This window comes from Electrophorus electricus, chromosome 20, assembly GCF_013358815.1.
Source record: "Electrophorus electricus isolate fEleEle1 chromosome 20, fEleEle1.pri, whole genome shotgun sequence".
Taxonomy (NCBI): domain Eukaryota; kingdom Metazoa; phylum Chordata; class Actinopteri; order Gymnotiformes; family Gymnotidae; genus Electrophorus; species Electrophorus electricus.
The window spans coordinates 8,119,077-8,146,587 of NC_049554.1; the positions used below are offsets into that span (position 1 = coordinate 8,119,077).

A 27,511-nucleotide genomic window follows, 5' to 3' on the forward strand; every position below is an offset into this window, starting at 1 on the left:
AGTGCCAGTAAGAGTAACATTAGCGTAGAAAAGACAGAAAATCATATGCAGACACAAAAATAATCAATACTTTTATTGCCAATTTCTTAAGTCCTCAAAAATATAACTGCATAACCTTCAGCATGTTACTGCAGGTTCCTCAAAAAACAGTTCATATATAAAACAAAACTAGACATTAACAAACTACACATAAATGACTATTTTTACATTATATAATACATTTTCAATCTGCATAGTCAGAAATTGGTGACATTATTTCTGATTCCACTTTGGACAAACAAAAGAAAACTGTAAAACAAAACCCATACACTGTGCTGCATTAAGCCCAGCTGTGCTTTTCTATTACAAAACTAAGAATGTCTATGAACCCTTGAATCAAAATACAAATGAAATCTAACTGAAGATTGCCAAATGGTCCCCTGATCCAACACTAAAATCAGTATAAAGCACTGATATTATTTTTTCTAAACTATCAACATTCAGTTACAGCTGACCCACACACCAGTTTTACAGCTTTTAAAATTTGCACATCAATTTGTTATAAAATTCTCGAGTGGGATGATGATGAAACAACCTTGGCTGTTTGCAAGTAAAAAGCAGATCAAGAGTTTCAAGCTTTTGCTCAGTGCTTTGTCCACCAGTCATTGCATTATATTGAAGTCCATATCTGAACTAACAGCAATACACATATGACAAATAAGGAAAAATTAGGGCAACAAAATTATAAGTTGGAAAAAAAGTTAGAAAAAATTTCAAAATTGAGCACTGACCATAAACAAATCTTGAAAACATGCACAACCGTATCAATAATGGAACTTTTAAATCAAGTCCCTAACTTTTTAGAACAATCACATATAGTCCTCATTTAAGCTTCCAATGTTTTTAAACAAGTGTGGCAATGCAGCATGAAGGAAAAATTAATGAAAAAGGAACAAAACCATCTGTCTTAATAAACTGTTTTTAATCTGTAATAAGTTTCTCTGACCAGCAGAAACATAAAAAAAATGCTTTATTTAGAACAAAAAGACAAAATACGCTGTGCACTCATTGGAAAGGCAAGAACTGTCTTATCCTTAGAAGAAATCTATGCCCAGGATCTTAGTCAAGTCACATACAGCTAAAAGGAAATGTTTGTGAGCCCTTTTGAATTTCTTGGATGAAATCTTGTCTTCTTTCAAGCCATAAAAATGAAAAGTTCTATTTAATAAAACATTTCACATTGCCATATCTTTAATAACAAATGGACATACACATGAGAATATGTAGAAAAACAACCTTTAAAGACAGCAACTAGAGTCAGTTTTAAAACAAATTTTAAAAGTGCTCAAAAGAAAAGTTGGTGAACATTACAAAACGATTTCTGAAAACTTGGCTCTCCATCAGTCCCCATTCATAGTTTGCAAAGTTAGAAATTTCACACAGTTGCTACTCTGCACAAGGATGGACATGCGCTACAAAAATCAGTGCAAGTGAATCCTTAGACAAATGAAGGTTGCCCAACAGAAGCAACCAATAGTGACTTTGATGATGGACTAAATGTCTGAGAAATCAATTGCACTTCTTTGCTGATCATCCTTTTAGCCTTTCTCTGTGTCTCTCAAAAAAGTACAGTACTGCTGTAAAACTTGCAGAAATAGATTGTTACTAATCCTAATAAAAATAAATGCCATGTATATATTTATAGTTGAGGCCAAATGTTTATACCTAGGCTAAAGACATTCAAATTCATTTTTAACAACTCTACATATTAATGCTTTCTTTGTTGTTATTTATGTCAGGTTTTATATGCTTTATTAGAATTTCAGCAAGTCAAATGTTTAATTACACTTTGTTAGTGTTTGGTGGCAGTGTCTTTCAATTGTTTACCTTGAACTAAACAGTTTGGGCAGCCTTCCACCAGCTTCTAAAAATACTTTGCATGAATTTTGCCTGCAAACTCAGTAAGGTTTGACGCTCTCTCCTTCCTCAAACTTACTTCTTTAAAAAAATGTTTAGTTCACAAACCTGTGGAATTCAGGTTAAAACTTTATGATTATTTCAATCCTTTCATTTTTGCTGTCTTTAAGCCAATTTGTCACTGGTTTGGAGAAACAATATTCTACTGGAAGACCCAGAAGGTTAGATGTTCATACTGGTGATCACCTGCAAACTTGTGGATTTTTGCACTAACATGGAGTAGGGGCTACTTCCTTGCACAAGAGTCTTTCAGGTTATGCTGCCATCAGATTCTATTAATGGTGGATATATATACTTTGGCATCTGATACCTCCAACTCCTTCCATTTCCTTTATTACTGTCTTTGGATTCAACATTTTGGACTAAATTTCAGTCAGCCCTGAGAGTTCATTTGTCCTCCATACTCAAAGGTGTGGTATCTGTGTGGACCCAAGCCCTTTACGCATATGCATACAATACAGATGCATAAGGTACCTTCAGCTGCTTTTAAATTGTTCCTATAGAAAGAACTAGACAGGTTTTTGAACTCTTGATTGAGTTGCTTGGATATTGCCCATGGTATCAAGGTCAAAAGGCAGTGGCTGTAAAGGCCCTTAAATATAGCCACAGGTGCACTTCAAATTAACTCCCAACAGTCCAAAAGCATATAATCAGAAGCTTCTAAAAGTCACTACATTGACTTCTGGAATTCCCAAAACCGTTTAAAAAGACAGTAAACTTGGTATATGTAAACATTTGACCCACAGAACATCTGATTTAGATAATTAAAGATTAAATCGATCTGATGGAAACAAAGTGGTCCTCCAATTTACTTTAAAAATAAATATATGTTAATAAGAAATAGGTGTGGGTAGGTTTTGACTTTGATTGTGGTTAACTCATCTCTCCATACTACCAACAACCACAGTAACTCGGAACATTTTAGCTCATGCAGTATTCATTATTTTGCTTGAAATTACATTTGCTCAACTTTTAGGTTAAACTGCTTTTAAGTTGAATCTGATTTTTAAAATGTATTCTGTAATGAAGCCAATACATTTTGCATCAGAACACTCTAAAAATTACATTTGGCACAAGCAAAGCTTTGGTAAACACTGATCTATTGTTCAGACTATCTATAGTGTCTCCAATTAGTCTGTACTGAAAAAACAACTACCATTCTTGATAAAAACCAAAGGCATATTCTGAAAGTCAATGTTTAACTAGGTTCTTATGACAGATCCAACATGTAAAATAGGAAGCATACCCATCCCTCATAATGCAGAGGTGAAAAAAATCAAATCTAAACAAAAAATTCTGAATCCATGAATTAAAGAAATTTTAATACATGTTTAAAAAGGCCATTTAACTTTGACTTGTGGCAAATGGTCTCCTTCACAGAGGGCAAACATTAGCTATTCTATGAAAGGTAAAAGCAAGTAATTAAATCAATTTTTGTGTACAAGGATACTGTGTATTTACAGGTTACAGTATTTCCAATTCCAGTTCTCATGCACCCACAAACCACCAACATTTGTATCTTAGCAGACCTGTACCAGGTATTCATTGTTTTTGATTGCCTGGTTCAGTGTTGTGAGAAGTGGGATAAGGCAAACTATAACCTGGCTGCTGTTGTATACAATGGGCCTTATGCAAAAGTAATTAGACAAACACATCTATCCTTAAATTGTTTTTCCCAGCAACTTGAGAGCACCTGCTGCATTCAACAATTTTCGTTACTTAGAAATTTCTCCTGGGTGCAAACAAAATTTGTGAGCAATTGAGACTTAATAATACAAGTCATGTACAATGTCCCACAAAATTTAAAAATTCTAAATTAAACTCAATTTGTAATATTAAAGACTTTCCTGTGTGACAGTGGTTAGTCTTTTTTTAAAAATCTGCATGATAGGCCATCCAAAAAGCAACGATGCACATATTGTGCGCATCTGTGATGGCAGACTTTATAGAAAATGACAAGTTAACCGTCTTTTGGTCTGTCATTTAATTAATTCAGCAGCTGATACTGATAGTCTCTGTCCACAGGAACAACCTTGCAATGCCTTACTGAGGAAGATAACCTATTATGACATGAATTCTCTCATAGCCTTTTGAGGCAAATTCACATTTCTCGTTAATGTGCAATCTTGTACAGATGCATTCAATCCTGAGATTTATGCCAATTTTCTGAGCATGTGTAATCTGACATGGCCAACTTGCTTAAACCTACCTTACACACAAAAAAAATTATCTCAAGAATTTAAAAAAGATATGAATGCATGAGACTCAATGATCTTGTTCTATAAAGGGGAATGCCCACTACTCAGTGGTCTGATTTAAACATAATGGCAAGCTTGTAATATAGGAAATCTGCTGAACAAAATATCCTGCTAGTGTTTGTCGTTGAGATGGCATTTTGTCTACTCTCCTGCCCCACAGGGGACATTTCTATAGGCTATGGCTGATAAGTGTCATACCTGCATCACAATGAACCTTCAACAACAGATTCAACAAAGTGACCATGTTTTCATCCCTTTTTTATGAAATCATAAACCTTCCTTTTTTTCTATTGTCTACTCTTGTGAAATTATGTACTACCTTTCAAGTTTAATGCTGTATTTAAAACTTTTTTGCAAACTCTGCTATGCATAGCCTGTAGGTTGAACAAATCAAGCACAATTTCTTTTAAATTAGCTCTAATACAGTATGGTAAAATCACTTCATTTAAAAGAAAAACTTGTAAACACAGTTACATAATTTTGTATAGCTACTCAATTTGCAGACTACAAGGCATTATGGGCATAGTATGAAAAAGCTTGTTTAGTTGTGCCTAATCTGTAAAAAAAAAAAGTAATTAATTTTAAAAAAAAAGCAACCTTTAAGAAAATAAATAAAAAATAAAGTTTGATAAATAGTATTTAGGTATTTTGACATAACACCTTAATGTACATTTGCTGATTTCATAGAAAAGGAAAAAATGAGTTATTCACATTTTTCTGCCTGAACAGAGAAGGCAGTACAGGACTTCAGAGCAACTTCCAGACCAGTGAACAGCTTGTGAAACTGTAAGGGAAATGTAGGAAATCTTATAATTCCACTGCACAATAAAATGTTCTTTGTTGGTAGACATGATTTCGAGCATGTCTATCCAGCATTACAGAGTCTATTCTTATGCAAGACAAAAGGCACCAAGCATTTTCGATAGTCCCTCAATAGGACAGAAGAGGAGATGTTACAATTTAACTGTAGATAAACATTTATAGAGATTATAAGTATGGCCATTTTTCCTCCAAAAAAATAATCACCCCAAATGTTTGAAAACAAGGGAAAAAAAGGCTCAGAGAATGGTCTCTCTTTTTAAAACAATTATTTCACTACCAAAGGCACAATGCAGAAGTTTAAAAGCTTCACATTTGTGATCTGATGAAAGCTACAAAAATGCATTTAATGAGACTTTGCAAAAAATATAATTTGACATAATTAATCATGTCTATCAATCATGATAGATGACTGAAGTATTAGTACTGTAAAATACTTGAAATCAAAGGGGCACATATTTATCTGTGGTTTAAGAGCTAAATCACACATCTATACAGTAAAGAAAGCAGATGTTTGGATATAGCCAACAGGTTTTTTTCTCATCTTATGGTTTTCAATAAAGATAGATGGATAAATACCCAACTAGAACATAATATAGTCATGAAGACCTTGACACACACACATCCCCATACTGAGACATGTCACATTGTGACATTTGGTGCCTCTGCTGGAGTGTGCAAATGCAAAGTTAATTTTTGCAGACTGAGTAAGGCATTTAAGAGGCTATAAAGGCTCTCATGGCAGTTGGTACTCTCAGTGTGATATCCTAATGAACAAAGGGACAGGACAGGGAAGGTCCTTGTCAGGGTTCACGAAGCTGCTTTAGTTTGGCATAGACATCATCTGCACCACTTAGCTCCTCAAACACAGGTAACAGATTCAGCAGTTCTGTGTCTTCCAGGTCATCAAACCAAGATGCCACAGGCACCTGTAGACAAAATAAGGACCAAGATAAGGTCACAGAGCAGTGGTGTGAAATAGTTATTTTATTAATTTGTTTTAATTCCATGACAAACAACAAATAATTTCCATGTTGTTTACTGTATTTCTTGCGAGAGATGCAAACATTTTTGCATTGGAGAAATCAAGAGATGGTTTGGTGATCATGTTGCTGAACACCTTTGGACCATCAGAATGAAACATTTGTCATTTCCAGTGTCAAGGCATTTTAATACTAATTTACACTGCATTAATGACATGTGTTGACCTGTCCAGTTATTGCTATAGAACCAATAAGGTAAGAAAACTCAATGTAATAGAACTGATCTACATTTCCTGTATCTCTGGAAAGATTTTGAACATCTCTATACCTCTATATCTATATCTCTATATCTCTGCAGTTACTCTCACCTGGAATCTTCAATGGACACGGACACAGACACAGACACACGGACACACGGACACACACCAACCCTCATTTAGACTTCAGATGGGAATGTGTCCATACAATAAATAAACAACAGCCTTAAAGCTTGAGGTTTGCTGTAGAAATACAAATGTGTCACACCTCTGTAAATAATTTAATGCACTCTAATTAAACATTTCAAGGAGGAATACAATACAAAAACGAAAGTATAAATTTCAAGAAGAAAAAATAAAGGAACCAATTAATTGTAAAAATATACATTGCAACTGAAAAGTTTATAAAATTTGTCAAACTGGATACTTGCATAAATTGACCCAGAACATTTTGTCAATTACTATGTAAACCTTTGAGACTTTTGTGATATTTTAGTGGTGGAAAATTTATACCATTTAATGTACTTTTTAGACCAAGAGTATGTATATCAAAAATAAATAATAAAACCTCTATTATAAAAAAAAGGGTTTAATCTGCTAGCACAAAAGACTTCAGATCAACTATACGAGTGACACACCGTGACCATATACATTCAAGTGACACACTGTGCCCATGTTCATTCAAGTGATATGCTGTGTTCGTGGTCAGAATCTCACTTCCACTATGTAGAATATAGTTCATTACACAATAAACATGTACTTCCGTATATTATTAAGCATGATTCTACTGCACAAAATGATAAGATGGTTGGCTACTACTTAATACACCTACAATACAGTATAACAGTACTGACATCAATACTGACATTCATTATTACAGAACAACGTTTAGGTCTGGAGACCTCCTGTAACCATTCCAGGCATTTTATTTTAAAAATGGTATTTTTTTATTTAGGAAGAATAGTATTTTATTTAGTATTTCAATATCATAATTTTTGTATTTGTAACTCGATACATGAGCTGAATTTCTTTTCCATTTTATAAAAGAATCCCAAAACTGGGGTATATTTTATAGGAATTTATATCGATTTACAAACAGTAAAAGGAAATCTCAATTTGAATATGAAACAAAGTGTGACAATGAATAGTGGGATGTAAAAATTATCCTAACAACTTTTTGACTGGTCAAGCAAAATTAAACTTAAGACTTAAGAGCTAAAGAGTACAACAGAAAATCTACTTCTAGTGATTATATGAAACTGTTGTCAGAGGAGGCTGAGAATGCTGCTCACAATGTTTGTACCTGAATTTAGCCCTGAAGCTCATCATGACCCATTTCAAAAGACATGGCTGTGTACCTTCATTTAGCCCTGAAGCTCACCAAGACCCACGCCAAAGACACGGCTACACTTACAGCGTTCTCAGGATGGAAGATGTAAGAGGCAGGAGAGTTGTCCAAAATGAGGGTCTTGTTAAGCTGGCGACCAAGCCGGCTTAGGTCTTTGACATAGCAGCCCTGGTGGAAGACACAGGACTCTCGGAAAAGTCGAGCTCGGAATACCCCACGCTGGTCCAACAGATCTGTGACTGGGTCGGCATACTGCAATAGCAAGAGTACATCACTGCAAAGAGCTTGGTGTTACTGCTATATGTACCTATGCAGGTTGGCAGACTCTGTATGTATTTTTAAACCCTATGAAATTAAATTCAGAAACGTACTTACCTTTGCAAGGCTGGCAGTGAATAGCACACACTCAAACATGTCTCCCATGCACTGAAGGAACTTGTCAACATGTGGTCTCTTAAGGACATAAACCTAATTAACACAAACTAAATATCAGTGGACACACAACATTTAGATTACATAATCAAGTGCATTAAAAATTGATCTTACTTTAAGACAGTGCTTTCATTACAAAATGAAATTCATGTCACTTACATCTACACCAAGGTAATCAAGTTTGTGAATCCGCTGAGAAGACACCACCTCCAGAAACAAGTAATCAAAAATAGGCCATGCTGGTGGAATACAGCCTATCCTGGATTACTTGAATCAGGCTGAGGCCAATAAGCAGAGCTCAAACTCAAAAATTAAATGAAGAATTAAAAATGCTGCATAAATGACAGGACACCAAGTGGTTTAATCCAGACATTCAGTTTAAACAGTTTAAGTATTTGTTATTCCAGTACAATTTTGAAAGAAATGTTAATTACTTTGAAACAATCCATGGGGTACAAAATATGTACTTGGACTAAACTTGTCAAAATTCTAAAATAAACAAATCAAAATAAATAACGTAATGAGGAGCAGTCATGTAATATTAAATCATGCTTTTTATACACTCTGTAGCAAATAAAGCCTGTTATTTCTCAAAACTGATTAGAAATATTAGGAAACTCAATAGGAATATTTGCCAGTTCTCTCCCACCACATTAAAAAATTCTTGTAAAAATCAGTAAATTCACTGCTGTGACACAGCTGGTATATTACTATATAGAATGTATCGCCGCCCTTTTATCTTAACTGAAAAGAGAGCTAAACAGTCATTTCAAATAAAAAATGGAAATTTCATCCATGTTAAAGATGTTCTGCATAACACAAAGCACTCCCATCTTACCTGGTGTGTTGTTCCCTCAATCTCCACAGGAACAATAAAGTCAGCATTACTGATTGGCTAAGAATAAGATAAGATGGTATTTAGAGAGCATGAAGAGATTCTTCATAGTGCTTCTTCAAACAAGGTCATTCTTTCAATGCCTCAGAAGCTCTTATACCCCATTAAATCACATAAGTGCCTACATAGACTGGGTACTTGAAGAGTTCAACCCCTGAGCTACTTCAAAATACAGGGATTTGCAGGCCTCACTTGCTACTGCTGTCCATAATATCAAAGGTCTCCATCACATCTGATGACAGGCATTAAGGAATGATTGCAAAGAATGTGACACCTTCATCCATTTTGTTCTGTCTCTTAAAATTCTCTGCCCTGCAACAAAGACCCTGCAATATATCTTGCAAAGGCTTCACTCATTGTCAATTAGCCTTGGCCAAGATGTTTGATCAATCCTACTCTAATGAGAAACATTATTTACCATAATATGTAATAGAAGCACATGGAGATGGTTATATGGACAAGACACAAAGAGAGATGAAATATTTTTACAATACTTAGCCAATTACATTTTATTGTACATAAGAGCTAAGGAACAAACATATCATTTAAGCAATAAGGGGATTTCAAGGGGACTTCACTGACTGCTACATTTCTAGACTGCGCTAATGTTTTTGGTTTTTCATAAGTGTGCAGCCATGCCTGTAGCTTTTCTATTACTGTTGAAGCCTTCATGAATTGGGAATCATTATAAGATCAATGAAGAAGCACATTTGCATATTACTGCAGCACTGGACACCGGGACCCTACGTCTTATTCTGGGTGTTTTAACACAGCTTGATCTTGCAGGGTGAGAGCCAGAAACCAGGTCTTAATTTACCCTTAACTGAAGCAACCACTACAGAGTTCACAGAGTTTTATAGTTAGAAACATTGTAGTTGCTGACTGTGATAGTATTGACATTGGCATGACAATTTACCTTAAAGGAACTGTGCACCAGAGTTTCATCCAGATCTATAACAACACAGATCTTGCCCTGGTCTTCAGGGGTCAGCTCAGGCAGTAGGCTGGTCTCTGGAATCTATAATGAGAGATGCCTCTTGTATTTTTGTTAACATTCTTATCTGATGGTTTTCCAAATGCCTCTCTCAAGTAATGGCTTACAAAACTAAGTTTTGAAGAAAACCATACCTGGAAAATCTGACCAGAATGTATTATTAGGAGTGGAATAATAGCCCCCCAAAAGTAGTACTGTACCAACAGCTTGAATTCAGAACATTCAACTTTCTATTTTAGTATGCATTTCAAATGGTTTGTACATGTGCACCCCAAACTCAGTCTTTACAAGGGGCATTTGAGCCACATTGTAATAGAACTGCATAATAAAAATTAAAACTGAACAATTTAATGTATTATACACCCCTTTGGGTACTGTCTTTTCAAAGATCTCAGTTAGCAGTAACTGTGCATCTATAGAGATAATCTACTGTCTTAATTTTCAATCTCCCTAAAGGCAATTTTACAGTGGGAATGACTTTGCAATGCTTGTTGTTGCACACCAGACGAGATTTGTGAAAAAATTTAAAAATATTCCTGCGGTGACAATGTAAACGTAGACATGTTTTATGGCATTGTCATGGGAATGGTAATAAAATACATTGTGTGCACAATTATTAGGCAAGTTTTACTTTTGAGGATTCATTTTATTACTGAACAACTACAGTGCTCTCAGTCAATCCAAAACCTTAATAAATTTCAAACCTGAATATTTAATAAAGTAAAAGTAAGGTTTTGCTTTCTTAGGAGAATATCTATGTATGCATAATTATTAGGCAACTATTGGTGTGCAGAATTATTATGCGACTAAATGAAAAATGTAATTTTTCCCATCTCACTTGTTTATTTTCATCTGTTAAAGTGAGAATAATAACTCAAACTTTACAAATAAATATTTCTGACATTTCAACAAAAAAAGACCAATACAGCCAGTGAGCAATACAGCCAGCTTTCTTTTCAATAACAGTCATAAACCTGTCTGTCAGTTTGTTAATCTGTTGATGATCAACGTTAAAGTGCAGCAGCAACCACAGCCTCCCAGACAATTCAGAGAGCAGTACTGTTTTCCTTCACCATAAATCTCCCATTTAAGAAGGGCCCACAAGCTCTCAATAGGATTTAGTTCAGGTGAAGGGGGCCATGTCATTATTCTTTCATTTTTAAGGTCATTACTGGCTAACCACGCAGTGGAGTCCTTCGATGCATGCGATGGAGCTTTGTCATGAATAAAAATTCTGGTCTTCTTGAAAGATGCAGACTTTTTCCTGTACCACGGCTTGATTAAAGCATCTTCTAAAAACTGGCAGTAGATTTGGGAGTTGACTGAGTTGGGAGAAAATCTTCCACCCAAAAATGTCCAACTAGCCCATATTTAATAATACCATCTCATACCAGTATAACGTGTGTCTTTTTTCTCAACACATTTCTTGCGACCCTGTTGACTATTTGCAACAAAACGTTTGATGGTTCTGTGATCATGCCCCAATTTCTAAGAGTGCTGCAATTCTCTGAAATAATTTTTGACTTTTCAGATTCCGTTAAATCTGTTTTTGGCCCATTTTGCCTGAGGAAAAGAAGCTGCCTAATAATTATTCACGCCTTGATAGAGAGTGTTGAGCTCCATAGGCCACACCCTCCCTTATTACACAAATACACATCACCTAATATCCAACAAGCATTCAAGTTTATGCAGCTTGGAGTTGGAAAATATGCATTAAAATGATATGGTCAAAATACTCTATTGCCTAATAATTGTGCACTTAGTGTGTGTGTGTGTATGTGTATGTGTGTGTGTGTGTGTGTGTGTGTGTGTGTGTGTGTATATATATATTAGTCAATGTTTTGAAGGTGGGTATTGTAGTTTTTCTTTAGACTAGTCTGAGGAAATAGTGCTTAAATTCAGTTGCATAGGGCCAAAAGACAGTCATTACTTTGCAAACTATATTTTGAACTCAGCAATACCAAACATTCATGTGATGAGTGTAAAATAATTTCCCATAGTGTGTTTGTACTAATACTGCTGAGTAAAAATGTATTTTCTGTTTTTTCCGTGATAATGTAAATATCTGCAGTTGACTTACTGAGAAAACTAAATGATTTTCTATATATTTTTTTTCTATTTCACTCCATATTCCCCTATTGTAGCTTGAGATATGTTTATTGTGACTGCCTCCAATATCAAAGCCTTGGTAATTTCATGCTTCATAGCACAGCATGTGCTTTATCCAATAGCACTTTATGTAAAAGGCAACATGGGCCTAGATATGCTGTTGGCAATGGAATGGTCATTCGGCTACATGTAGTGAAAACATTTGTGTTGTGCACAGATGTTTCCAGTTATGGGCCACAATACAATTTGCCTACATGTCACAGAGACCAAGAAGAGAGACCTACTTTTACACATTTTTGTGCAGACTTCATAGACATTGTTGCTTCCATACTTGCCACTCGAAGATTTTTAATGGGGGATAAGGGGGTATCAGGGTTGCATGATACACAGAAGGATACACACTTTTGAACCACTGACAGGATATGTTTAAAAACTGGTCTGCTTTGTTATGATCAAAATATGGTGTGGGATAATGTGAATGCTGTTATTAATCAGAACAGCCAAAGAATGACCATCTGCTATGTCTGAGATGTGTTAGTATGCTCATAGCAGACAAAAGAAATGCTGTGATGTGTGAGACCTGATTCGCATATTAGAGCCTTCTATGCTATCAGTACTTTAAATGCCAATACTGTAAGATCACTGACAAATGATGTATTATGCAGCCATATTAAATACTAAAATAAAAATATAAAATTCACAAATTACCATTATATTAGATCATAGTACATATGCTTAAATAGTACAAAAGTAACAATTATAATAATGAGATAATTCTAATTAAAGTAACTGTGAAAGCAGCACTTATCCTGGACTGATATATTTGAATGGAGTAATTATAAAATCTAAATTACATAATTCTTTCCTCCCCAACAGTTATCTGACCATTACCTTGTTGGTTCCAGTATTCTGTAAATCTAAAAACATTTAACACAGCTCTGAATAATGAGACTAATGAATAAAACTCCAGATCCTATGGTAATTCCTTGAATTAAGTGCATTTCCAAACAGTATGAAATCTACAGGTCCCTTCATGACCTATAACTTCTAACAATAATCTCCAGCTAAGTATGATATAATTGTATGTTTTAAAGTATAGAAACGTATTGGAGGAGGAAGGAAAAAAGACCTGAAAATGAATACACTGACATATCACAAACCCGTCTTTTCCTATGTTCAAAAAATAATCTAATCTAATCAGATAAACTTTCTTATCAGCTAGTTACTTTTTCACAATACTACAAAATGGCCCTGCTAGCCAGGGGAACACATTCAACAATGGCTAAAAGCAATTTAATTTAAGCAAGGTAATTGCTGAATTTGGACAGTTCACGTTAAACTGGCTAACTGTTAGCCACGAATTAAATCCATATAGACACCTGCAGTCTCACTGAAAATCAATCTACATTTGATTTCAGCTCTGAGGAAAAAAATGGCTCTGCCTTGAGTTATATGCTTGGCCAGACTCATATAATTTTTGTTCTCTTCTTCATAAGCCCCTTTCTCTATAAAAACTTGACCGGTCATATTAGATACAGCAATGTCATTTTTCTAGTTTTTATCTACAATGCCAGATATAAGTTACATGTTAATGAACGAACAAAGGCAAAAAAAATCCTTCTTGAATAATACAACTAAGCAAGAAGTTTTACCTTGGCAATAGTCCCATTATCCTCAGGAGGCAGCAAGTTATCTTGGGAAGGGGCCAGCGTTTGGGGCACATCCTGTGCACGCAGGCAACAGAACAGTGCTTTGAAGATATTGCGGCTTCGAGGTTTCTTGGGAGAAGTTTTCTTCACCTGGCCTGAAAAGACAAAAATTCTACATCACATAAAAAATAAAGAACTATGAAAAATGCAACACATGGGGAAAGGGGCTACCCAATTTAAGTAACTAAACTGCTATAAAATATTGTTTACATTAATGTGAATTCTGATTTAGAGAACAAAAAGTATGTCCTCAAAATTCAATTAATCTTAATCCAATTATCAAAAATGAAGTCAGGAGTACATGCACAAAAATGTACACCTTGTGAATGGGAGACAACAGTATGCTGTTTGTTTGTTTGTATTATATCTTTTACACTTTTTACAATTTTCTGATTTAAAAAAGACTGCACACATGCAAAGATCAAGCCACTGGTCTGTGCAACAGGAATACAAATAGGAAATAACCAGGCAAATGTCCAGAAAGTTCACAAAAAACATGTGCCATATGCCACACCCGATTTCAGCATCACCAGCATTACCACCAAAACCAGCTGCAGGAATCCACAGTGAAGTATTTCTCTAACTACAAATATTTGCATACTTCAACAGGCTCTAGTAATGTATTACAAACACCTGTTGTGTACCAGTACACACTAGCAACTTTGTTAGGTACACCTATCTCCTGAGAGTGGATGATTCAAAATACTTTTAATACAGGTGGTTATATGAGCACTGAAGCCCACTTCCCATGTGCTTTGGTTGAAGCAGTGGTTCTCTACTCTGAAGGGCTGCTTCCTGTTTTTGAAACTGTTTCGCACCAACACTATACTAGTCCTTACTGCTCTCTAGCTGTTTATCAATTTTTTCCTTGTACATTCTACCTAGAAACCAGCAACTTCCACTAGACAAAAACTACTTTATCATCAAATACTGCATCCAAAGAACTACAAAAACATAACGTTAACATTCTTCTTTTTATAACATGGCCGCTCCGTTCTCCCATAGTGTGCAGAGTGCAACATGTTTAGCTATTCCTCTTCTGTTGTTTGTGATAGTTTTATCTGTTAGAAGTGTAGATTAATTGCAAGTTTAACAGAGAAGGTTTGAGCGCTAGAAGTGCACATCCAGACCTTAGAAAGTGTTACCCCTATCAAGGAATTAGAAGTACAAGCTCTGGATGCCATAGGTGAAGTTAGCAAGCCCTCAACTCCAGCACTATAGCCTTCGCAGCAGGGCAAATGGGTGACGTGACGGTGAAATAGCAGAGCTTCAGCTTGCCCATGGGAGCACCATGCATCCCCAATTCACATGTCCAAAAGGTTTGCTCCCCTTAGCGAGGCACCCGCTGAGAAGCCTGTTGAAAGACCTCTGGTTATAGGACTCTATTTTGCAACACAAGAAATTAGCTAGGCCTTTAGGGACACCAGCAGAAGTAGTTAGCTGTATACAAGGGGCCAGGCCGCCAAACATTGCAGGTAATCTTAAGGTCTTAAGGCATAAGGCATAGGTTCTCTAAGATAATCTTAAGGCATAGGTTCTCTAAGATAATTATTCATGTAGGAGCTAAAGATATACGCATTCGCCAGTCAGCGATTACTAAAAATGCTGACGCTATTGTATGCTCTAGTCCCATCCCAATGCGATGTGGCAATATTACATATAGCTGGTTATCTTAACTAAACTGCTGGATGTCCAAGCGGTGCTCACAAAACAATGTGGGGCTTATAGATAATTGGAACACATTTGAGGGCAAGCCTGGCCTTTTAGGGCAGGATGGTATCCATCCTTCCAGGGAAGGCACTGATCTCCTTTCCTGTAACATAAACCATAGTCTTATGACAGACCAAGTTAATCTATGACAATCCAGAGCGGAGGCCAGGCAGCAGACAAAGATGCTAAACCAAACGTCTGCTGGTCATTACACGACGTCACCCGAGGGTCATCATTTTGACACTGTGTCTGTTCCCCGAGCTTAGCAGAAATACAGAAAACAAAGAAAAACCTGTCTTAACATAATTAGTAGTAACATAACTGATTCACAGAACACTGCATGCACCTTTCATCTAAAGCTGGGTTTACTAAATGTTAGTCTAAAGCGCTCAAGATAAGTGAAATCCTAACAGATCATAGATTTAAATGTACTTTGTCTAACAGAAACCTGCATCATGCCAAATGAGTACATGACTTTAAACGAAGCGTGTCCTTCTGACTACAGGCGTGCAATGATTTATTCTGAAACATTAGGCATATATAGAGTTCTATATTGGAATCAATTGGTTTCACCCAAAGCATAAGAGAACCCACACTCTGGTGGACATACACTTGATTTAGTACTGACACACAGTGTAGACACAGAGAACATAGTCATACTACCCTGGTCTGATGCCACCTCAGACCATTTCCTCATTTCATTTGAACTACATATGAGTCACAATATAGTAACCTTGCCTTGCTACTACACCAGTTGCACGATCACGTCAGCCACTGCATCTAGATTTATTGTGACTCTCCCACTTATCATTTGCGACTAGAATACTGTCAAACCACACAACTTGATCAAATGACTGAATGCTTAGAATCAGTATTTCACTGCACACTCAATGATGTTGCTGTACTTAAGAATAAAAAAATTCGAGACAAAAGTAGTACCTTGTAGTACTAAAGTAGTAAATTAATAATTTAACAAAAAACACTCAAAAAATGGAATGTAAATGGCGCTACACTAAACTTGAAACCTTCCAGCTTGCATGGAAAGAGAGCCTTCTTAAGTATAGAAAGGCACTCATTACTGTTCGAACATCTTATTTCTCGACCATAATAGAAAATAAAAAAATAATCCTGGATTTCTTTTTATAATTACACATCTAACTAGGAATAAAAATGCTCAGATGACATCACATAGTAGTAATGAGTTCCTGAATTTCTTCAATCAGAAAAGTAAACATTAGAAATAATCTCTAGACTCCAGAATTAAACATCTCTGATCTCACACTCAAAATCATCCACTTGCTTAATATCTAAGGAAATCCTACCAGATGTATTTTAACCTTTACTAAATTGAACAAACTCCTCTTTGGACATTGGCTACATGCCTAAATCATTTAAATTAGCAGTAATCAAACCACTTATCAAAAAATCTAACCATGACCCATGTGAGCTGTCAAACTACAGGCTAATCTCAAACCTTCCCTTTATTTCCAAGATCCTGGAAAAAACTGTAGCTCAGCAGCTATGATCATATCTGAATCAGAACCAGATACATAAAGTCTTTCAGTCAGGGTTTAGGCCTAATCATAGTACAGAGACAGAACTAATTAAAGCAGTCAATGACCTGTTATTGTCTTCTAACCAGGATTATGTCTCTGCTTATACTGCTTGATCTGAGCGCAGAATTTGACACTGTAGATCACAACATTTTATGAGACAGACTCCAAAATGTTGTTGGTATTATGAAAATGGCCCATTCCTGGTTTATATCTTATCTAGCCAGTTTGTTAACTTAAATGGAGACTTCTCATCATACAAGGTTAGCTATGGTGTCCCACAAGGGTCTGTTCTAGGGCCTTTGCTTTGTTCTTTATATATGCTACCTCTAGGTGACATTATACATAAACACTGTGCTATTTTCCAATGCTATGCTGATGATACTCATCTATATGTTTCAGCCAAACCAGAGGACATATATCAGCTCAGTATTATTGACAAATGCATAAGGGACGTCAGACACAGGATGTTGAGGAACTTCCTCTCACTTAATCCTGACTAAACAGAGGTGCCCTGAGACAGCCAGGTCCTCGCTCTCTACTCAGTGAACCTCAATGGTCTCCCAATCACATCTTCTCTAACAGATAAAGATCTTGACATTATTATGCATCCCAGTCTCTCATTCAAAGCTCGTGTAAATAATATTTCTAGGACTGCCTGTCTCCACCTCAGGATCATTTCAAAGTTTAGGAACATAGTCTCCTCACATGATGCAAAAAGGTTAGTCCATGCATTATTTTAATATTGGACTACTGTAATACCTATCTGGCTGTACCAATAAGTGCCTAAAAAAGCTCCAGCTGGTTCAAAATGCAACAGCCAGAGTTTTTACTCCCAGTAAAATATTGTATTAATTATAAAATACTTCTAATGGCCTACAAAGCTCTGAATGGTCTTACCCCACAGTACCTTAGAGAACTCCTAGTGCATTATGATCCACCATGTCTGTTTAGATCAAAAGGTGCAGGCTCTTAGTACTAAGAATAAGAAAATCTATCACAGGGGACAGAGCCTTTTCCTATAAATCTCCCACACTATGGAAAAACCTTCCTGTAAATGTTTGAGACTCAGACACAGTCTCAATATTTATGGCTCGGCTTAAAAACTGTATTGTCCAGGATTTTATTAACTACTTCTCATCTTAAGTAAAGGTGTAGATCTGGGGTTCTAGGGACATTGAGAGTTATGGTAAACTGGGATGTTGTGATTCCGTCACTTCACCTCTCTTGTCACTCAAGTTTGTTGACAGAGTGCCCTCAGGCTTGTGGCTCCATCCTTTTAGCTGTGCTGCCATAGCTAGATCAGATGGAGTCTTTGCACATTATAGTTCCCTAATTTACACACCCTTGTACATGGACAGTCCTAATAATCTATTCTGTCTTTCTGCTGAGGTACACCTACTCCTGACATCTCACCTGCCATGGCTACCCCCACCACCCCCTGATGACCCGTGTTGTAGCCCACCACACCTCCACCCCAGCAAACTAATTTTCCATTGTTCTTGATGGACAATTTCTTGTGTGATGGGTTTCAGAAACATGCACATCATCAGTACCAGACTACGATTTCTAGAAAACCAGACTAAACATTAATTGGTTATTTTTTCCATTTTATAATTATTTATTTTTCTCTTAAAATTGTTACTATTGTGGTGATCTTTGTCAGCCAGAGGAGGATGCCCCCCCCTTTGAGTCTTGATTCCTCTCAAGGTTTCTTCCTCATGCTCTAGGGAGTTTTTCCTTGCCACTATCACCCTTGGCTCTAATATATATTACACACACACACTTTTTTTTTCCTTTTAAAAAGGGGATATGTGTTTTCATTTTTTCCTTTTGAGGTGCATGTAATCAATCAGTCAGAAAAGTTACAAAACCCAAAATACACACAAGAAAAAGTAACTCATTTCACACAACCCTTATCAAGTACTGGAGGTTGGGAAGAATTCATTTAATTTTCAAGTCATATTGAGAAGACACTTATGTGTTAAAACTTTTATTTTAAATAATATGGTGTTAAGAGATTCCCCTTTACAGATTGTTCATTACAAACAATTACAGACACTAGGCGATAAAATTCAGCTAGATTTTTGTACAACGGTTACAACAAACATGAGAGGTAAGACTACTTATTTTCACGAATGGGTTACTGTCTACTCTCCTACTCAAGGTTACAAAAATTCATTTCTAAAACTAAATTTAATCTGGATAACGTTAGTATTGCTCAACGTATGCAATGTTAATCTAATTCTTAGGTACATTGAGAAAAAACATGAATTATGCTTTACAACATGGCAAACGACATTAGGTACATGCTACTTTTGTTATTCCCCAGCAGTTAGCCATCTACATAATGTGATAACTGTTACTTTTCTAATTTCTTTGCAGTAGACATTTTCCATTTTGGTCTGCATTGTGATGTAGTTCCCAAAAGTGCACCAAAAAAAGAAATGTAAAATGTATTAGCTTAGTCAGTCAGTGGACAAACTGCTGTTACTATGAAGTAGAGAAATGACAGCTCTAACATTACAGAGGTTCAAAGTACCACAACAACTTACCACTCAAACATCCAGCTCCAGACTACCTTGCGAAAATTGGGTCTACCATCGTGTTGTACCTGACTTTCAGGAAAGGACTCTGTCTCAAACTAGAATGTATCCATATCTGAAAAATAGCCACACTGGTTTTTATAGCTGCTCAGGAGAGAAGGGTCTGTTTGCAGATTGCAAGTCAGGACAGAACTGCTCAGGCGGCTGACCAGTCAGTGCAGAGTGGGCAATCTGACTAATCAAAGCACACTGGGCTCAATGGGATGGGACTTAAACTGTTACTGCACCTGCAGTTTTAAGCTAATTTTTGAATGATTTGTACTTGTTCACTTTAACACTAGGTATCTGCAATTGTACCCATAGCACAATGATCATTCAGGATTAAAATTGAAGTAGACACTGGGGACAAGACATGTATCTACATCCAGGCTTATTTGTCCATCATTTAGGTTCCATTTGAGCTCATCTAATAGAGAAGAAAATGTCAACAAAAAAAAAACAAAAAACAAAACACCTTTGATTTTTTGGGTGTAGAATGTGTCTATTGATGCTGGAGATTCAGTTTCACTCATGCTCTACATTTCCTGATTCACCAGGGTCTTGTCTAATAAACTGAACAGTTTTGAGCATATACATTAAATGACCAAGTAGCTACACAGTATTTTCCACTAGGTGTCCTAGACATCTCCAAAGTGTCCTAAAACCTCTCCATATGAACACAGTCATCAGTCACTATACATCAAGTTTAAATAAGTTACTTTAATAAGTTCCACAACAATATTAGCTTCATAGCATCATTGTTATTAGGGGAAAATACTGTAGCCAATACTGTAAATACTAGGGAAAATACTGTAAATACTATAATAATATAATACTATAATAATACTATAATATACTATAATTTATACTTATATTTTGTAGCAGGATTACAAATTTTTCCAGCGAATTTTCCCAGTGAATGGAAACATCAAAGCTAGTCCATGCTAGGAGCCATGCTTGTCTATGCTAGCAGCACCCAAACAACGCCACATAAACTTGAGCTAAAATAAGCCTCTTCTTTTCCATGATGTCCAAAAGTATTGGCGATCAAATCTTTCTTAGGACTTTCGCCAAACAGCGAAGCACTGGCTGACAGTACGCAGACCTTTAAACATTAAAGGTATGACTAAATAAGGCAAGTGAGGGGTCTACGTTTTCATCTAAGCCCCTTCTATTTGATGAAACAGCTGCCAATCATGCCGCTTGCCTTGGAAACACATGGGAAGTAAATGATATAGTCACCCCCTCCCCTTCCCCCTTCACACATTAGTGAGAATTGCTGTCACTCCAAGACAATGGCGCTGCAATGGCCAATAGAAATCAATATAAAATAGGAAAGGGGCAGGGTCTAATGCTCTATTCAGGAACACTTTTACATCAGTAACGTGCATTTTGTGTTAGCTTACGAAGGAACCGAACATGTGTTTTTATGCAAACAAGTGAGCATGCAATTAAAGACCTTTACTAACACTCTATATAACATTTAAATATGTTACGCAGTTGCTTTGATGGTAACTGAATAGTCTTATACCGAAAGCATTACCAGAAAAACACAGTGTACAATTTACCAGAAAAACATGGTGTATTCAGTGTGGGATTTCTGGCAAATGGATGCATGTAGACAGCTGAAAATCGGTAAGCAGGTACTTGTATTAGTCCTAAGAAATGTTACGTTGATAAGTGTACTGTACTTTAAGAACATTTGATGCGATCAAGTTAAGTATGCCAGTTTGGACCCACTGGCGGGCCCGCTAGGGGGCATTACTGCATGTGACACACACTAACAGAGAATTCTAGACAGAGAATAAATAAAAGGTACAGTATGAGAAAATTATGTCATGAAAAAATAAAATTCTGAACAATGAAAATGAGCATAATGGGTCCCCTTTAATTTGCTTTGTTTATTTGTGGGAATCAAAAGCTCTAAAGGTAGAACAATTGAAACAAGATAGCATCACATCAACTTGTTCTAGGGTTGGGTGAGTGAGCAAGTTAGTGACTGTGTATGTACATATATAAGTAAATGAAGTCTACTCATCAAAGCATTCTACAACAACTGCTTAGCCCCAAAACAGCCCAAGATGTTTACAATGCCAGGTTCTATGATTAACCTATAATGCTATAAATCATATATACAAAAAGATAAAGCCTAGTTAACCTACACTGTGTACACAATTATTAGGCAAGTTGTATTTTTGAGGATTCATTTTATTACTGAACAACTACTGTGCTCTCGGTTAATCCAAAATGTTAAATATTCAGGTTTGAGGTTTATTAAGAAATTACAAGTGAGTTTTGGCTGTCTTGGGAGAATAGCTGTGTGTGCATAATTATTGGACAACTATTGGTGTGCAAAATTATTACGTAACTAAACGAAAAACTGAAATGTTCCCATCTCCCTTGGATATTTTCATCTCTTAAAGTGAGAAACAACTCTCAATTTACAAATAAACATTAAAAATAAATACATTTTAAAAAATCAGTGACAACTATAGCCACCTTTCTTTTCAATAACAATCATAAGCCTTCCGTTCATGGAGTCTGTCAGTTTCTTAATCTGTTGACGATCAACGTTTTGTGCAGCAGCAACCACAGCCTTCCAGACACTGTTCAGAGAGCTGTACTGTTTTCCTTCAAGGTAAATCTCCCATTTAAGTAGGGCCCATAAGTTCTCAATAGGATTTAGGTCAGGTGAGGAAGGGGGCCATGTCATTATTCTTTCATCTTTAAGGCCATTACTGGCTAGCCACGAAGTGCAGTACTTTGATGCATGCGATGAAGCATTGTCCTGCATAAAAAACAAACAAAAAAAACAAAACCATGGTCTTCTTGAAAGATGCAGATTTTTCCTGTACCACTGCTTGAAGAAAGTGTCTTCTAAAAACTGGCAGTAGGTTTGGGAGTTGATTTTGAGTCCAACTAGCTCATCTTTAATATTACCAGCTAATAGCAGTACCCCACCTCCACCTTGCTGGTGTCTGAGTCGAATTGGAGCTCTGTGCCCATTACTGATCCAGCCACAGGCCAATCTATTTGGTCAGTCAAGAGTCAGTCACTCTCGTCTCATCAGTCCATAAAACCTTCGAAAAATCTGTCTTTGGATATTGCTTGGCCCAGTCTGGCCACTTACACCCAGATTTCCATATAATTTGCATATGCGCAATTCTGCACAATATTTTTGAGCATGAACTAGCCCTTGGTTTTTAGCATACCTGCACAAGCCTGTCCTCCTTTATGTGCCCTTAATAATCTGATAATTGCAGAAAATCTGATTTTTTCAGTTATCCTGTCAGTGTTTACATGTACTTGGGTATTCAGATGAAGAGAAAACGCCAGGATTACACAAGTCAGGCAATAATTGGATTTCTACTTAGCAACCAGCTAATAATCACACAATGATGTGACAAACTCCAAACTTCCTGCTGCAGCTTTTTGTAAGTATGGTCCCACATTCCTGGCAAATATAGATTTTCATTTTTTATGGTTACTAATAGTGTGCAATTCAGTCTTCATTTCCTCAGGCATGTACTCCATTTCAGAGTCTACGCAAAAGTGTTTGATAACCAATTTTGTGGGTGCTACATTTAATTCCATTAGTCACTTCCGGGAATGCTCCAGTTACATTTGCGCGCATGTGCATACTGAGAAATCCGAAATAAATCAGAGTAAGGGTATACATGCGCTGATAAATCAGATTACTGAGCTAAAATCCAGCTCTCTATTAGATTTCTTAATCTGATTTCTAGGCCATACTCCAATCTAAGAAATCGGGGTATGGTGTTTACATGACCACTTGAAAAATCAGAAAACTGAAGAAATCCGATTATGATCAGATTATTAAGTGCATGTAAATGCATTCATTCACAAGAGTCAGAATTGCAATAATAACCAAAAATCTGGAAATTGACACTACACACATTTCAAGCATCAACCAAATGCAGGGGTAGAGCTTACAACACATGTAGTATGCATATAAAACTCCAACTCATGAATGCTTTCATGGCTTGCTACAAAACATTACAGTTGTGTACCTCAAGGGGCTCTGAGGCAGGGAAAAAAAAAAAAACATTTGGCAAAATTGCTTCTATAATAACATGCAAAAAAATTGTTCCAAACATTGAGAGAGTGCAATTAACATGAAACAGTGGCACACAGCTTCTATGTGCAAGTCTGTCACAGGGTCTAGAAGTATGATAAATGTTAGGTAATAATGCTGGATGCCATTAGCCAATCAACTTTCAGCATATATTTCAGTCTTTGCTCTGGAGAATCCACACAAACCTCAAATGGTATGTCCAGGCAGAAATCAAAGTTTTATGGGAATTGAGCACTAGTGGGCACTACTCATTTTCAAACACTTAAACTGATCTGTAACATTCTGTTTCAAGTGTGTACACTTGATATTGGTTATGACAATACAGTTATTGAAAGATTATCAAAACTTTAGTGCAATGTTTGTGCTACATGTTAAACATTGTAGGCAATGGTTTTCTAAGTTGCAAAAAACTGTTCTAGAGATGTTCACATATGGACACAGCTTGACAGAGTTATAACATGACATGTTGATGAGGCCTGCCAAGTTTGGTGTGAATAAACCTCCAGGGGAGGGCCTCTGGGGAATGATCATTTAGGTGACATCCAGGAAAACTAACATTCCTCTTGTTTTATTTACAATAGAATAATAAAATTAAAAATGCAAAACCATTTATAACTGAAATCTTTCAAAATACATATCTGTTTCTGATTTGTACAAGCAATCAGGCTTATCAATTAATTGCTATTTACACCACACCAGAAAATTTACAACACTTAGCTTAGTCAACAGCAAACTTCAAAAATTTGTTCAAATCACCTTGGTGAAGCTTACAAGTAAATATGATATGAGTAAATATGATTCAGTATACTGGAATTTAATGCCATGCATTAACAGTTGCAAAACATGCATAACTTGCAGTCATATTTTCATATAATCAGTGCAGACTATTAGAGCATCACTTTACAGTTCTTAGCTTTTTATACCATCAACAAAAACTCAAAAACCCAAGCTGGATAACAAAAACATTAGATGCAGATTGCCATGTTACACAGTTTAAACACTTTGTCTTTCAGATGTTGCAAAGTGACAAAAACCTGCACCAATCTAAGTACCAGACATTGAACACACAAGAAAAACGGTACAATGCCAAGTTGAACCTAAACCAGACTTCCCATACCTACCTTTTCACTCACTCAGTGCAATCACAACTAAATCTCAAGTCATTTTCATTCATTTACACCACACCAAAGAAAATTCATAAAACTTACTTCAGTCAGAGCCTAACTTCAGGTATTTGTTCATCAGTAAGTCTGGTATGAATCAATCTAATTAGTACTTTGCCAACATCACAAAAAAAACACAATGCTTAGTTAAACTTAAACAAGTCTTCACATACCTGTTAACAACAACTTGTTGAAGCACAAAGTCTTGGTGGTATGATTTAAATCAATCTGATTTAATGTCACAATTAGGCTACTTTTACTTAATCCTATACTATAACAACAACAACTGCAAGGCTTGCACTACTCGTGCATGTTGTGCCAGCCCTGTGGCAACCTGGTGATGGGCATCACTGAAAAGTAACCATTGTTTTTAAATCAGTAGGTACCTCCTTCAGATTTTAAGCATATCAGCAAAAACACTGGAGCAAATTTTACAAATGTCACCAAACCGTTTGACAGCATCTGGTTGAAACAGGGGTCAAAGCCAGAATGATGTGCATCCATGGAGCTTCATATAAGTCTTGCGATATCGTGTTTGGACCCTGGATCGTCACTTGTGGCTATATTTACCTTAAGAACTACTCTTACTTGACTAACTGAACAAAATGTACCCATCACGAATAGTTTTGCACAGATCAACAGTACTGGCAAGTGTAGTGTCTGACTAGTGTCTGGGATAGGCCTTTGAATATAAATGTTCATCATTTAGTTACTAATTTAGCACTTAGTGGATGAATGGTTCAACAAATGGATTACAAATTATGTACTGGATGCAACTCCAACCCAGTAACACCCTGGCACACCAAACTATACACTCCATACATAAGTGCTACATATGACCAACATTATAATTAAGAGGGTTTTTTTAATTAATCTTTATATGAAAAGTTTTACCTGTTGGCATGCTAAAATTATTTTACAATTGAGATTAACTCAAGGGCGCAATGAACTATGGCACTCTATTCTAAGAGCGTCTTTGCGATATAATGAATGAAGCCTACAACTGCTTGGAATTTATTATATCCGCACTAACATATTTAGGTGCAGAGATTACGCAAAGCACTTAAAGTAGATAGTTAGCTTCAGTTTTCAGTACATTACCTACTAAGGTAATATATTATTACATTTACGCGAGTATTATATCAGTTTTAATTAGCTTCGTTCAACTTAATGACGTCGTTTTTCAGACACAACCCCCAATTCTCCCAAAATTAGAGCTAGTCCTGCAGCTAGCCAAGCTAATAGTTGCCGCGCTCTTACATTACACACCAACTTAAAATACAAATACAGCAAATAGTAAAATAAAAGAAAGTTGCTTTTTCCCTGATGGAACCGGACCATTTACTAAAGTGACGACTTCTCGAGAAAGTCGCGTGGTCGCTAGCTAGCTATTTAGTAATACTAAATAGCGAGTTAGCCAGATAGCCCACCAATTATACACGCATATCAAAAGACTAGCGAACGTTAGCTAGTCAACGGCAATGCAGCTAGGCTATCCACGTACAGCTAGAATAGTAATCTTACAAGCAATATGCCGTGCGGGTTTTAAGTTTGCATCAGTAATTCCAGATATATACTTCAGTAAGATATTTAGCGGTTTTGTTCTGCTGATGAAACTCACCTGTTTTAGACGGCAGCTGAATATCTTCTTTTTGTACTTGTGTAATGATAGAACTTTCCATCTAATAAATGCGGTGCCCCCTGTATCCAATCCGTTCCCCCTAGTCTTAGACACTTTCAACATTCAGCTAGATAGCGCGTTTGGCTAGTGCAGTGCGACTGGTCCGTGCTGACCGATTCCAGCAATAACGCGCTGTATGTTATAGACTAAAGGTAGTTTACATATACGGGTATTGTCGTCGTCTTGAAAATGTCAAGTCCCCGACGCTTGTTTAGCACTTCTTTAACATGAGGGTATGCTGTTGTATTTTTGTGCAAGTAAATCTATTGTTGATACACTAAAATACCTCAATTTTGTTCCAACATGGAGAATCCAGGCGGAAAAAAGCAAAACAACCAAGGAAATGGAGCAGTGGTGCGGTTTCAAGTTCCCCGTCGTGGAGATAAACATCCACTCAACTCATGATATCAATGCACACAGAACACAGCAGATTTAAATAATTAATGATTCTGTCTCAGAAAATGCTAACAATTGTGTACGCAGAAGTAATTATCAAGTCTTTCAGTTACCAAGGGCTTGTTTTGCGCTTTTCGGGCGCCTTGAAACAGTTTGTCAGCGCGGATTGGGTCCTTTGGAAGTGGGAGTGGGAGTACGAGAAACATTCTTTTCGGCGAAATCCTGTCGCACATTCCTCCTGCCTTATGCGAAGACTAATGATCATTGTCAAGAATACTGGGTCTCAGCGGCAGTCTCGGAAGAATTACTGAGCACTGCCTGATTCATTTCAGGAATAGCTTAATACGGTTATTAGTATAATTTTTATTAGAGAGGGAAACATTTAAACAATGCATAATTGCGGCCAAGATAGGGTGGGCCCTCCGAATTAGATGAACGTAGCAAACACTTCTGGTTTAAACCAAATTTTACAAAGGCATTACATTTCACAACTACAGAAACTTAAACAACATATAGTAATACGAACAAATTTATAATGAGAGAGTAAGACTTTTAAGTATTTAAATC

At 36.4% G+C, this 27,511-nt stretch overlaps 1 protein-coding gene across 1 annotated transcript; it reads right to left on the minus strand.

Moving 5' to 3' along the window:
• Positions 1 to 48: 48 nt before the first annotated feature.
• On the minus strand, positions 49 to 27,085 carry ctdsp2 (CTD (carboxy-terminal domain, RNA polymerase II, polypeptide A) small phosphatase 2). Its single transcript, XM_027001938.2, has 7 exons — positions 26,489 to 27,085; positions 13,704 to 13,855; positions 9,865 to 9,966; positions 8,892 to 8,948; positions 7,997 to 8,089; positions 7,688 to 7,873; positions 49 to 5,962 (listed from the first exon to the last, which is right to left on the minus strand). Exons 1-7 carry the CDS (start codon positions 26,547 to 26,549, stop codon positions 5,837 to 5,839), a joined length of 777 nt encoding a protein of 258 aa, XP_026857739.1. The 5' UTR covers positions 26,550 to 27,085; the 3' UTR covers positions 49 to 5,836.
• Between the last annotated feature and the right edge of the window lie 426 nt (positions 27,086 to 27,511).